Consider the following 14,782-nt stretch of genomic DNA (forward strand, 5'->3'; position numbering starts at 1 on the left):
CTTTTAAGTTCAGTCTCACCAATGATTTATACAGTGGCAGGATTACCCCATTATTTTGGCTTGCCATTGATCTTTTGATACATCCCAACATCTGGGTTGCTTTACTCACTGCCACAGAGCACTGTTGCGAGAACTTCAATTTATTGTCAATCAGGACCCCCAAGTCCTTTTCATTTTCGATACATATTATTTTCCTTCCGTTCAAATAATAGTCTCTTCCAGGATTTTTTGTGAAGTACTTTACATTTCTCCATATTGAATTTCATCTGCCACTGGTCTACTGAATTCCCAAGTATGTTCAAATCATACTTTTGCAGGTTAACATTAGGGATCCCAAAGTGGTCTCTCAGCAGTATTTTAATGAGATTTGACAGTGCGCAACTGACCAAACAGATTTTGCGCCTCCCAGGCTGTTTTTTTTTATTATTTAAAATTTGAACGAGGCTGGTTGCAGCATAGTTTTGAACCCAAGTATTATATTCTCAAATGAACAAACCCATATAATACTTCAGAAATTATCAGGCAGATTTTGTAAAACTATCACTGTTCATGGATTTTAAATGAGGTTCATTTTGGTCTTCAAAAAAGCATTAAGTGTAGATGGTTTACCACCACATTCAGCATTATCGCTTGTGATTTTATTAAAAACTTTTATTAAAAACTTGCAGTGAGTCAGTTGGGCAGTTAAATTTATTTCCCGAGTCTTTGTGGATGATTGCTGTCATTGGCCTGAGGTTTCAGCTGCACTTTATTTATTATTATGTTACTGGTTACCTCACCTTGCTGACAGTCACGCTCACAAAAATACACTTTACAGTAAATCCTGTGAAGTGCTTTGAGATTTCCTCCAAACATGAAAGGTGCTATATCAAATGCAAGGATTATTATTATTACTACTCTTACTTCAGCAGAATGCTTGTCACTAGAATCTATATGCCTGTTTTTTGCTCACCCTGTAGTGTTGCATACCTGAGAGAATCTTACTCCACACCAACCGTTCTGGAGTTTTATGGGATTTTCTGCCACATAAAAAAATAAATATTTCCAACAGTAAATACCGGGGTAATAATCCCTTTTTTTAAAAAAATGTGGTCACTCAATCCACGACACTTGTGGGACACTAATGTGAGCAATTGGCTGCCACAAAACACAGTCAATTCACTTTATAGTATATTTTGTGAAGCGCTTTGAGACATTTCGAAGACATGATAAGGCACTATAGCAAATGCAAGGATTATTATTTTTATTTTCACCAATGATCTGACTTTGTGCAGATCAAAAAATTATCAATGTTATTCACTAGCAAAATGGTCAAATACAATAACCTAAACATGAAAAGAAACCTGTAACTGTATGACATATCTTAGAATCTGTCAGATTGCTTGTATTGAACAGTTTCTCTTCCCCCTTAAAATAAAAGTTCCTCACTTTCGAAATTCCCAATTTTGGTTAACACACAATGTGTTCACCATTTCCTTCTCTGTCAACACTAATCCTGTTAAATAGCATCTTTTATTGGGCAGCCTGAAAGAATGGAAAATGTGCCCTCTACCTCAACTTTACTGCTTTTTCATTCTGGAGGGCAAGTGAAATCTTGACCTTTTTGTTTCTTTGAATTTGCTTGGTAATTTCCTACAGTGTCAGACCTCCACTGTTGAATTTGTAATTTTAGAGTGTCATCCCATGCTACGCATAGGCCTTTTTAAAAAAAACTCCCTTTTCCGAAGTAATGACTTCTGTTGAGGTACTGTTGTACAGGTACCAGGTACCATCAATCAAGTAACTACTTGTCATGCATGATTGTAGCCAGTTAGCTTTGACAGGCCATATAACCTGGGGACAGGGAAATTGTAGCTGAGCTCAGTGCTATTCTCCCACCAAATCCACACAAGGGTCACTTGCCAGCCAATTGGAGGTAGGGAGCCACTATTATACACAGTAAACTCCTGATAACTCAGCACTCCAAAGGTAAAGGGCTCAGTGACGCATTATTCTGAGTGGTGAGTTAGGCATATGCATAAATATTGACAGCATGATGATTTAAGTGGTAGTGACAAGTTCAGCCAGACTTGAGTTATCAGGAATTCACTGGATAGAAAAAATATGTATATGTGTGTGTATATTACCAACAAAGACATCAAGGGAGCATGTGTCGTATTTATCAATTGCTCATACCGATTTCTAAATTGAGATGAGGAGAGAAAGAAGATCTTTACATACATAAGTGTGTTTTTTAACGAACAAAATAGTCAGTTAAAGAAGGCAGGTTCTAAAGTATCCATAAACTCACACATCGTTTTCTTTTTCTAACATTTGGAATTGGATAAGATGCTGTTGTTTGTCAGATAAAATTGCCGGAAAATAGTTAACTGCTTAGTTCACAAAAGACTTTACAATATTGAAGCTAGGAGCTAAATATTAGTTATTTAGTTGTCCATTAACTTGATGGCACCCATTAACTGTCTAGGAAAATAAGGCATTTTAGAAACATCGGCATGTACAGGAATGTACCAAATGGCTGGTCTGAAAGTTGAAAAACAATTGTGCACTACTCCAACTTTCTTGGACCTCAACAAATTTCTTTGACACATCACTATCCAATTCCATCTTGAATTTGCGTTTACGATGTGTAATCAGGTTTTTGGTCAACTTTGAACTGGGATTCAACCTTTCAAGTCTCATACCCCTTTTACTGAAATTATTTTTTGGTCAGCAGATGTCTGACACGTGGAAATCTGGCATCTTGGTTCAGACTGTGCAAATCAGCCAGAGTTCCACATATGTAAGCCACCTACACATGGAAATGCCCCTGTGTCTGGAATGGAGCATGTACTCTTCCCAGAGGACACCCTTTGCTGATTCCATTCCAGAGAATATTAGGCGCAGATTGGCAAGATCCAAGGTTTGGGGACCCCAGAGTGTGTGTTGGGGTACTGCTGAAGTCTCCAACCAGCTAAAAATGCAGAGCCTGCCATTGATAGCACTGTCTGGCAACCTTCCCACTGCTTGTCCTGCTAGGACCACCCTACACTTCAGGGCTTTGGCTTGTAAGGTTGACAGGAGCTGACTGGGAGGATTCCCTGAACCCATTGATTGCTGTGCCCCTCCAAGTAAAAAAAAAAGTAACCCACTGCAACAGTCTACCCAAGAAAAATGTATTTAGTCTGTTTATTAATGTCAAAAAAAACTTAAAACTGAATACTTCCAATTTTCATTTCTTTCAGGAAACATTATCTAATGAAGCCAACTGTGTTGAAGAAATTCTCAAGGTAAGATCGACCTTATTACTGTTTTACACGCTGCCTAGTTTAATGTTACATGTTCCATTGTCTAACATTTTGCATTCTGCCTTAGATTTGTACTGCTCCATCACTGCTGCCATCGACGAAGGGTAACTTGACACTATACTGAGTCATATTGCTTTCAGCAGTATTTTATCAAACTAATTGCTCAATAGCTTTTCCCAAGTCTATTGTCGGTAAGGAATCTGCTTATAGTGGTGTTCTAATACTTCAATCTACTGTAATAGGCTCATGAACTAGAACTTCTGGAATAGTTATTTACTCTGATTCCAGCACTTCAATGAATAATTTGAAGTGCAGCACTCACATCTCAAACTCACTCATATTCTCTTTCTTGCTATCTCTTGCACATGCACACTTACTCTCTCACTCTCACACACACCCACACTGTTTTGGGACTTAAATTCCAAGGAATGTTTGTTTACTGACTGGAACAGAGGAAATATTAAAGTTCACTCAATCAGCAGGAGAAGCTAACTGTAATATTGTAGTGAACTGTACTTTGTTTTTGCCATTAATCTTGTCCTTTTTCACTCTTCACAGTTTTATATTTTATGTATGTAAGCACAATTTTTGTTGTGGCACTCAATTGTCAAAAACTTTATTGATATTGAGGCATATTAAGACTGGTGATTTCAGCTTTTCTCATATAACTCCTAAGTGATTGTACTGATAATAACATAATGAACTCTGTATTTGATATCACGCCTTATCACATCGAAAGATCTCAAGCATATTTGTAAGAGAATATGACAAGTGATTTGTACACAGCAGTAACCCATAAACAGCCATAAAGCAAATGACCATTTTTTTTATTTGGGAATTTGTAGGCCAGGATGCCAGGAATAACTCCTTTCACTTAGCAAACCGTGCTAATGGGTTCTTTAACAAATGGGACTTTGGTTTAATGTCTCGTCCAAAGCACAGCATCTCCCAACAATGCAGCTCTCCCCAGAACTGTGTTGGAGTGCTAGCCTAAACTATGAGCTCAAAGCTCCTGATATTGGGTTTGAACCTACAAACTTTCTGATTCAGAGACGAGAGTTCTACCAACTAAGCCAGGCCCACCTAAGGACCACTTGTTAAAAAGAAGCAATCTAGTGTTAAAAGAAAAAATAGCCATCTTCCAGGTCATTGGATCACCATCAATGTGACTGGCTGTTTGCTGCGCATGCACATAACCCAGATATCGGACACTTTTTTAAGCACAAGATGTTAAATTGGTTGACTCGGGGATGATTAGGTTGCCATTGATGTCATTTCTTGCCAAGTGGCTTGTACAGCCACCTATTACTCCTGGGTGTTGATCATTTTTGCTTCCCACATTTAAAAAAATGGTGGGTAACATCTGGATCCTACTCATGTGAAGGAAACAGGAAGAGACATTGGCAGTGACTCCATGACATGGAAGTTGGCTGGAACTGACCAGCATACAAGGAGTGAGTTGACCGGCTGCACAAGCGTGCAGTTAATATAGCACACAGTTGAACCACATTATAAGCCAATTTAGATTTAAGATGGAGGTAGATAAATATTTGTTCGGTCAGGGTATGAACGGCTGTGGGGTAAGGGCAGGTTACTGGACTTGAGGTACAGATCAGCCACGATCTATAAAATGGCGGAACAGGCTTGAGGGGGTGAATAGTCTACTCCTGTTTCTATGTCTATGTATCCTATTTATGTAATTTGTGGTATAGTGAAATGTATTATAATGGGGCTACAGTGTAGTTTTAATGCATTCGTCAGTACAGCACTAATTTGTACAGTGGTGCCAGTAGGGAATGTACAGTTATACAGGGAGAGAAACACGATGGCAATGGAGCTCCACGCTTGCCTGGTGTGTGCTTTCCCAGGTACTGGCAGAAGAGGTGACAGTCCTGTAGAAATTAGACAGTGGAATATGGAATGGCAATAGGCTGCAGCTCTATCCACAACAACAGCAGGGCTACATTAAATTTGATTACTAATGCTTTCTATGCTTACAGTTTACAAGTTACTGGGGAAAAAATATTGAAACAAAGGGAATTGGCCATACAATATCAGCACATTCCTATAGGATTTATAGGTCTACTTTCGGGAACTGTACCTATCACAGTTGTAATATAACAGAATGAGCAAGTTGGAGAAAATGGTTTTATGGTTTAGTTTTGTGGCTTGCATTGCCTCAGTCATACAGCAATGTCTCTTATTACCACAGAGTATACAGAAACACTGTACATAAAAGGCGTTTATAAATGTTATCCTCCCACATTGATTCAGATTTGACGAATAGGATGTTCAGCAGTTGTGGACTATTTCTCAAATTACTTAAAATGTGTCTTGACACATTTGATTGAAGTGACTGGAGATGAACTGACCGTAGATTAACTATTTTGAACTAAACTGAACCGAAGAGGAATTAGTGTTTTATGGTAAGAAATACTGTCAAAAGGAAATTATAGACTGGAATCCTCTCTGCTTAGTACTGTTTTCTGATCAACTCATAGGGACATTTTGTTTCAGGAAATGGCTAGTTATTGGTGAGTAAACATAAGAGTTAAGAGTTCGGAGGAGCCAAAGATTGCCATCTTTCTGTAGAAGCAGAAGTGAAACTTGCTGCTGCTTCAAGCCCTTTTTGTTTTGACTCTGCATTTGTTAACCATTTAAATACATCAACTTGGTAAGTCCAGTCTACACAGGCCTTCCAGGAAATACAGCGACTTGCACTCCGAGGCATCTGAGTTTTCTTATTTCAGATTTTCAAAAACTGATTAACCAATACAATGTGCCTGGAGAAGATATACTTACTCACATAGCTTGAATGGGCTTAGTCGCAGTCAGCATTGAATTAACCACAACTGTCACATTTGGAGGTAGAGCAAGGAACTAAACCATTTTTTATCCTTCTCAAAGAGTCTGTCTTCCTGAAGTTTGATATTGTCATGAGATGCAAGCTGTAATGAACATTGGGTAATGTTCCAATAGCCTTGCAAGACAAGTTATGCAACCCTGCTTGTAATTGCACTCCTGAGGAAACCTTGTTATGTCTGTGATTTCAAATGTGTCCCTGCCATTATGGAAGTATCATTCCTGTGTAATTTGCTTATATTGACACGCGTAAAGTATCACTACCCCTTTTTTGCGTGTCCGCTGGTTATATTGGCTTCTGGGATGCATATTACCCTTAACAAGAGGTATTTAGAAGCTTATGAAAGGCTTTTCATAGGTATTTGTCCTAAGGAATCTATTTTGTAGGAGAAATTTTATATTGTGGGATGTGAAGAGGCGTGTAAAATGAGGTTGGTGTTCAGGAATCACTTCTGTATATTTGCGGAAAGGTGTGAATGTGAATGGCTTTTCTGTAGTGTGTGTGTGGTGGGGGTGGGGGGGTGGGTGTGGGGGAGAATCAATCCCAGAGAATTTAATAACTAGAAGGTGTCAGGCTGGATCAGTTGGTAGCACTCTCTCGCCTCTGAGTCAAGACTCTGAGCTCATAGGGCAGGTTGGCATTCCAGTGCAGTACTGGGGGAAGCGCTGCATTGTCAGAGCTGCTGTACTTCAGATGAGATGTAGAATTGATGCAGATGAGATCCATTTGCTCGTTTAGGCAGACTTTAAAGATCCCATGGCACTATTTGAAAAGAGAAGGGAGTTTCTCCCGATGTCCTGACCTCAGCATTCCCCCCCACCCCCCTCCCAATCCCAAATTAAATTGGTCAAACACTCTATGACTAATTGTGGGACATTGCTGTGCTCAAATTGAATGCTGCATTCGCCTATAAATACAGTCACTACAATCTACAGTGCTTTCTCCATTCTCCACAAGCCACGCAGGAGGGTGAATGGAAGCCAGTGTCACCATGGCTCACTGGACTTTTTGTCTGTCCATTTTTTTATTGAAGATTGGTTTTCCCCAAAACTTTCCTAGACAAAATACCCACTCCACTCACTATTAGTGCAGTCCTGTAACTTAGTGGTTGGAGCACTGTTCTTGGAGCACAAGCGAGAGACCTGGGTTAGATTCCTGGCAGGGCGAAACATTGGGCAAGTTTCCTCACTCAACACACCTCTGCTAACCTAGCAGTAAGTAAGAACTTGGTTGTTAGTCGATTGGCGGATCACTTTTCTGGGGGTAATAATTTCCTTCAAAAAAATAACAATAAATTGGTCACTTCAATCCATAACTGTTTGTGGGACACTGCTGTGTGCAGTTTACTGCCTCGTTTCACCCACAAAAAAATGATACAGTCAATTCACTTTCCAGTACATTCTGTGAAGCAACTTGAGATGTCTGGAAGACGTGATAAGGCGCTATACAAATGCAAGGATTATTATTATTAAATGCTGCTTAGGATTGCAACAGTATCATCATTTGGGTTAAAGTTCATGAAATAGCCTTTGCACCCTAAACATTTTAGTGTATGTGTCATATGCATTACCTGTGTGTAATATACATTACATTATGCATTCAACAGCAACTTGCATTTTTATAACACCCTTCATGCAAGGTATTGTCTTGGAGTGTTTAAAATCTGTATTATCTGTGTATAATATACAATTTATATACATATAGTATATATGTTTAATATATATATAACTTGTATAGTATACACAGATAATGCAAGTTTATATATATGTGTGTATATTATATATATTATCTATAAATCTGTGTGTAAAATACATTATATATTACTATGTAGTATGTTTAACCCTTTTCAATTTTCAGCAACTATCCAAACACTGATAACATAAAATGTTCACCAGAACAAAGGCCTAAAAGGCAACATTTTTCCAATCTCACTTTGTGTTGTAGCCTCTTAGGTTGGAACATTGTGCTGTTCTTGGGATTCCCTTCAGCTTTGAAGATGCCAATCAGGGCAGGGTTGGGTGGCAGGGGGGAGATGAGGGGTGAAAATCTCACCATTGATCTCTCACTTATTTTGAATGTTTTGACAGGAAACAACCCATTCTTGGCCTCTTCCTCTGACTGGAATTGACTTATTTTGAATGTTTTGACAGGAAATGACCCATTCTTGGCCTCCTCCTCTGACTGCCATACACACGCCGAGTACAGCCGAACCCTCCAAATTCCCTTTCCCGACCAAGGTAAATAAGAGTTCTATACCCTAGATAATGCACAACTAACTAACCAGGACTGTGCAGTTATTTTGAAACCAGTTTCTATGTTTTACTTGGAGTGAGGGTGGGTGGTTCACCAATTAATTTAAACTATTTTTTCAAGAAATTCAAGCTCAATGACTTCAAACGTTAAAATTTATCTTCTTTTGTAACTTGCAGGATATCCAGCAGGTCCCTTCTGGCTTTGTCGGGCACAGTAAGTAACAGCTGAAATCTGACAATCTTCATTTATGTAGCCTACCATTGGTCTGACTGGATAGGGTGGGCGACCTGAGAGCAAAGGGAAGCCATCAACCTTTGTTTGACTAAGATGGGTGTACCGCCCACTGTAAAGCACTATAAAACGTTATCCTACTAAAGGGTTTTTTGACAGCCTGGAGGTGCTGTCATCACTGTGCTGCAAACCCACCTAGCTCAGGAACTCGACAACCAAGCCCCCCATAGAGGGTGAGCTCGAGTCTGACATTCTGTTGCCAAACATGTCACCTTGGAGCCAGTTCTCCCCACCCCCCCCCTCCACCCCCCAGGAGGATAGACATCTGACAAGTGCGGTTTTGAGCCCTCACTAGGTGGATGATAGGTACCTGGTGAGCAACATAGCTCAGCATGAAATGCGTGAGACGATTGCCACCAGCTTCCTGTCCGCAGCTCAGACACGCGTCCCTTCCCATTGAGCGATGGTTCCACCAGTTGGAGGTGCAGGGCTTAAACAGCAGTTGCTTACCTCTTTGCAAGCCAATCAGGGTGGATTCCTGGCACTGGATGTATGAACACGTATTCACAAACTGAGAAACTCAGACTCCCAGTTAACACTTTCCAGCAGCTGCTCCCAAGCTATATAAATGCAAGTTGGTATTGAAATTAGAATTGTTTGGGATTCTGATCAATCTACAGATAGTCTAATTGTCTAATAAGTTTGAAATAACACCTCTCTTTTACACTGAGCATTGTAAACATTGTGCTTGTTTATAATAAACAGTGAAGAAATTTTAACTATACTAATTTGTTCATTTTTAATTTATTCCTTTGCAGAGAAATGTGAGACTCTTCCTAAAACATCAAGTTCTCAAGCTGCAAACACGTGAGTATTATTCTAAATAAAATTCCACCGCAGACATTATTTTTAACCATTGAAATTAGGTTCTGCTGCAATTACTTTTCTTCCAATGAGGCCAAGTGAGGAATAGGAATATAGGAAAGCAGGAAGAGACCATTTAAACAACATCTTAATTGAGGGATCCAGAATTTCACCTGGGGTTGGAGTGGGGAGCTCTGACCTGCACCATTTAATTCAAAAGCGAAATGTTAAAACAGTGTTCTTAAAACAAATGGGAAATATGTTAAAACCCAAGAGTGAGATGTTAAAATAAGAACTATTTCAAGTCTAAAAATATTAAAAAGTATATTAACATATTCACAAAGTATTTACTGAATATGTTCACAACAGGTTCAGAATAAGGAGAAATATAGCGTACGTGGTGTTTTCTATAAGTTTAATAAATTTATTTACAACGTGATTAACATCTATATTCATACATATTTTGCCCATAAAATACAGTCATTATTATTGTTATTATTTCACATACATTTGAATGCCTCACTCTCTGTAATGATGCCTGTGGCCCCATTTCTGGCATCATTAAAAGCAGCAGCAATTTGTGTTTTAATGGAGTTAACGGGATTATCATTAGAATGAGAATGTGGGATGGGATGGTCCAATGGGAGTATGTACTCACTGCAGTCGGAAAGAGTTGTGTTTTCCAGGGAATGATTTTCTTACAGCCTTAGATAGAACACCCCTGCTTGGGGGGAGGGGGAGTGGTGTCGCTCTTTCGGGCCCCACCTCCCTCCCCGATCTGCCCCTAATCTTAATTCTGTGATGGGGAGGACAGTAGGGTAGGTGTTCTGGAAGATTGGATGGGCCAAAGGGCCTTCTTTTCTCCAAACCAATCTTGTATTGATCATTCATCACATTCAAGCTGTTCTATCAATGTATTAGACTTTGGCAGATTTGTAATCCAAATACTTATAACCTAAGTATCTGCCCATCTTTCTTTAAAGATCCTTATGCACTGTTATAAACTGCCTGGTTAGGTGACAAGCTTATCTAATACTTTGGCGACTAATCTTGAGCCATCGATGCCAATTATAAATACCTAAAATGCTGTCTCATCATTAACTAATTCAGCACAGAATTTGAACCTGCAACCATGTGCCTCTTTAACATAGTAGTAATAATAATAATCATCCTTGCATTTTATATAGTGCCTTATCACATAATCATGAGTGTCAAAGCGCTTAACAGGATATACTGTAAATTTCTGGTATGACTGTATATTTTCACAGGAAACGGGGCAGCCAAGTTGCGCATAGCAATGTCCTATAAACAGCCATGGAGTGAATGACCAACTTTTTATTTGGGGGAATTGTTGGCCAGGACACTGGGATAAATTCCCTTCTCTTTTTGACGATTGCCATGGGATCTTTAACATCCACGTAGACAGGCCAACAGGACTTTAGTTTAACATTTCATCAGAAGGACAGCACTTCAGACATTGTAGCAGACCCACAACACTGCATTAGAGTGCCAACTTAGACTATATGGGTTCCAGGTCCTGACATGGAACTTGAACCCACAACCTTCTAACCCAGAGGCAAGATGCTACCAATTGAGCCAGGCTGACACAATCTACTACTATAATAACACAGTAAATTTATGACTAGGCCACCAGGGGAATATGGGATATTGGGATTCTTTGCATCATTTCATGTCAAGACGACATCTCAAATGTCTTTGCATGATTTACTGTAAAGTGTAATAACTATTTTGTAGTTGAACGCAGCAGCCAATTTGCGCACAGCAGTGTCCCAAACAGTCATAAAAGTGAATGATAATTGTGTATCTGGAATAGTNAAAAAAAAGGATGTTAGAATCGTCCATCCTCTGCAATGGTTTCAGGAATCCAAAGTATTCCAGGACAGTAAAGGTGACAGTCCAGCCAGTCTGGCTCAACAACAGGACTTGGAAGAGCAAACACACAGTCACTGGGTGAAGTGAGTTTTCCCAGTTAAGTCCTGCTAAACCTGAAAACTAAAGCATAATTAGTAAGGTGGACATGACTGGACAAGCAATGCTTGACAGCCAGTGCTTTCTATGGCAAACTATGTGGTGTTAGCTGATTAAACTCCAGCAGTAACCCATCGCACACTCTGGGGTCCCCAAGCCTTGGTTCTTGCCAACCTGCACTTAATACTCTCCGGAAATTAGTAAGCAGGATACGTCCTCCAGTGAGAGAGTGCACATTCCATTCCATAGACAGGCAAATTTCCACGTATTCCAGAATCCTGACTGTATTCAGGAATTTGTGTCGAGAAAATTGACCAACTTGAATAAGCCTAATGGTTAACACACTGTAGAGATTGGTTTATGTTGCAAGTTGTGGTGGCAAAGGTCAGAAACATTGTTCATGTACAGGAAGTGACACTGCAGGGATATTTATTGCTGGGCAGCTGCAATGTAAATAAGGTGATAACGCTCCCCCAGAGGTACTCCATATCACGCTCAAAGGGGTGTTTCCTGTTTGCTTCAAGAGGAAGCAAAGTAAACACCACCTTCAGCCAATATAATCTGGCCTGGGGAAGTCGAGGGGTATGCTTCTCGTTCCACAACACACAAAGCCAGTAGCCAAAAACTGAATGCACAGTTTGTGACTTTGGCAATGGTTGTTTACACACCCACAGTTGTGGTGTTATTACCAGTTCTTGCTGTGGGTTCTGGAAAGCAGTGTAAACAGGGTGAATCCACAGCACTATCCAATACCATGGAGCAGCTCCTGTTTGAAACATGAATGTGACATATGTACATGTAAATCACTGCAGTAAATTTCAAACTAAACGGATTTATCAAACCTAGACTGGTACTGAATTAAAATGATCAGTTTGCCTTCTCCCCTTAGGGCTTGTGCTGTCAGCAACAGCATTTCAATGTAGGTGATGTGGTGTTGTTATTTTAAGAACTATTGAGACATGTGTTGAGCTGGGTCTTTACCCCTCCACTGGATCTCCCTTCCCACCTGTGGCAGGTACGATGCCTGCAAAGTTGCTCCCAGCATTGGATTGGGTTAACTGTTCAGCATCATGCATTGTTGCTGTATTTTGTCCTGTTTGCAATGCTGGGGGCCCCTGAGACCTGAGCCGTTGCCCCTCACCACACACTGTGAACCTGCACAAAGCCTCCTCAGAGACCTGGGAAGCTCCACAGCCAGAAACAAGTTCATGGCTCGGAGCAGCTGCAGGTTCAAACCCACGCCTGCGCAGTTGTTTGTGTTTCCTGGGCTTTGGATTACATCCTGTGGTATAAGCGTGTCCGGATCCTGGCACCAGCAACCTCGGCTCTGAATTATCCTACAAGCTAAATGCAGCGATCATGGACCACGTAGAGTCAACCATCTGGCTGGGCGAAACAAAGTGGCTTGTGATGGTGTATTCCCTCAAGATCACCTGATCCTCCTCACCTATGTTCCTTTGTTAGTCAGTCAGTGCAGGTGTTTTGTGGTTTGCCAGCAATAAGGGCATTAAAAGGATGAGCGATGATTTCTCCCCCCTTTTCCCCAGCACTTTATCAATACAGGTAATCAATTAGGCTGGTTTCACAATCGCTAACTTTACAATTGCCAATTTTTCCCTCCATTTATCATAGAAGATCGTTGCATAATTAATGAATCTTGTTTTGTCAAAATCTTTCATTAGGGAATGGTGTTAGCTGTTTTTTAGGAGAAGCTGGGAAATGATTAGAGTCGTGTCTGTGACATTGGTAATTGCACTACAAGGAGGTCTATTTTTGTCCATGTATGTTGTTAGCTCACAGCTGGTTTGGCTGGTTTTGTATAGTTTTTAAATCCTCTTACTATCTTTATTACAAAGCTCTGAAATTGTAATCCTGAAATGTGACATTATTTAATGTATACTGCAGAGAATTAGAAAAGGAGCTCCTTTGCTTGTCTTCTATATGTAAAGTGCTTTCAATATACAATAGTTACAGGTTACTGTATTTTGTGTTCATGAGAAATAGTGAACTCTTTGGCTCGCTTTGATTTTTCCATTAAGTTGTTGGGACCCACACTGATAGGAAGAGTCGTACACCCAGCTTCAGGCTTGCCCTAAAAATTGGTCAACTTTCAGGTCGTCAGGTCACCACTGACCTCACTTCCTGTAAGTTGTGTGCATCGCGAACAGCAGTTCCTGCCCAGGAAGTGGCTTGAGCAACCACCTGATGACCTGAACAACAACAACTTGGATTTATATAGCGCCCTCCACGCCGGACAGCGTCTCAGAGCGCTTTACAGTAATGGATCCCGGGGCCGTGCCAGGGGGAGGAAGGTGACCAAAGGCACAGTCAAAAAGAAAGGTCTTCAGCAGAGACCTGAAAATGGGAAGGGAGGGAGCGAGACGAAGGGAGTGAGGAACAACATGGAAGTAGGGCTTATTTTGTGCGCGTGCCTCACAGATATTGGACCCAGCCTATGAGCTTTTTCTGTACCTTCATTTTTTTAGTTGTACACATCATTTTAAGAAAACAATTTGACAATCTTTTGACCAAAGTTGTTCAATGGCCGACTTGATACTTATTGTATATATCTTTAATATTCAGGACACTTGAGGATGACCTGCAGCTCAGCAGTAGTGACGACAGTGATGGAGACCAGGTAGGCCTTTTATCTCTACAGAATATAGATCTATGGAGCTTTTTAGCTAGAATAAATATGGTGGGTGAGCTGCTTTAAGAAGTATGCACAATATAATGACTGAGTGATCTGATCCTTTTTCTCTTCTCCCTACTCTCTGCTTAAATAGGTCCTGGAAAAAACAGAACCCATGTCTGATTCTAAGAGGTAATTAATTTCCTGCTCATAAATATCTGTGCCTCATAATTTGGAATTATTTGTGTGTGGATGATTTTTCTAATGTAACAGCCTCTAGGACAGTGAGGGGAAGACACAGCTTTTGTGGGGTGCCTGCTAATTGGTGTTGATATTCATCTCCATCAGAATATGTCTGAAACCAATGTTTAAATTGGAGGGTTTTGTCCCATTGTAGCATCATTATTCTGCATTGCATTTCCTAATAGAAAGATCCATTAAATACAAGTATCTGAATTAGTGCCCTTTAGACTTGTAACCTGTAGAGTGTTTAAGACATTGGTACATTGTTTAAACCATCTGGGGCAGGCAGTAAATCAATAGGAGAGGTCACCACATTGTTTACCTCAACTTCTCTCCTGTAGGCATTTTTTACTCCTTTCTACTAGACTGCTGGAAGCCTCGCCCATACAGCTATTATTCCTGTGACATCAAGCTGATCCT

At 40.3% G+C, this 14,782-nt stretch overlaps 1 protein-coding gene across 6 annotated transcripts in view; it reads left to right on the top strand.

The window, feature by feature from the left end:
• The window catches only part of LOC103180863 (AF4/FMR2 family member 4), a 98,853-nt gene that overhangs the window by 61,998 nt on the left and 22,073 nt on the right, over window positions 1–14,782 (top strand). For all 6 annotated transcript variants that reach the window (XM_042340204.1, XM_042340221.1, XM_007896933.2 and 3 more), the window contains 6 exons: window positions 3,225–3,269; window positions 8,301–8,387; window positions 8,580–8,616; window positions 9,453–9,501; window positions 14,071–14,125; window positions 14,274–14,311. In XM_042340204.1, coding sequence (XP_042196138.1) covers window positions 3,225–3,269; window positions 8,301–8,387; window positions 8,580–8,616; window positions 9,453–9,501; window positions 14,071–14,125; window positions 14,274–14,311 — 311 coding nt within the window. The remainder of the gene's footprint in view (window positions 1–3,224; window positions 3,270–8,300; window positions 8,388–8,579; window positions 8,617–9,452; window positions 9,502–14,070; window positions 14,126–14,273; window positions 14,312–14,782) is intronic.

Source organism: Callorhinchus milii, unplaced genomic scaffold, assembly GCF_018977255.1.
Source record: "Callorhinchus milii isolate IMCB2004 unplaced genomic scaffold, IMCB_Cmil_1.0 Scaffold1, whole genome shotgun sequence".
In the NCBI taxonomy this organism is placed as follows: domain Eukaryota; kingdom Metazoa; phylum Chordata; class Chondrichthyes; order Chimaeriformes; family Callorhinchidae; genus Callorhinchus; species Callorhinchus milii.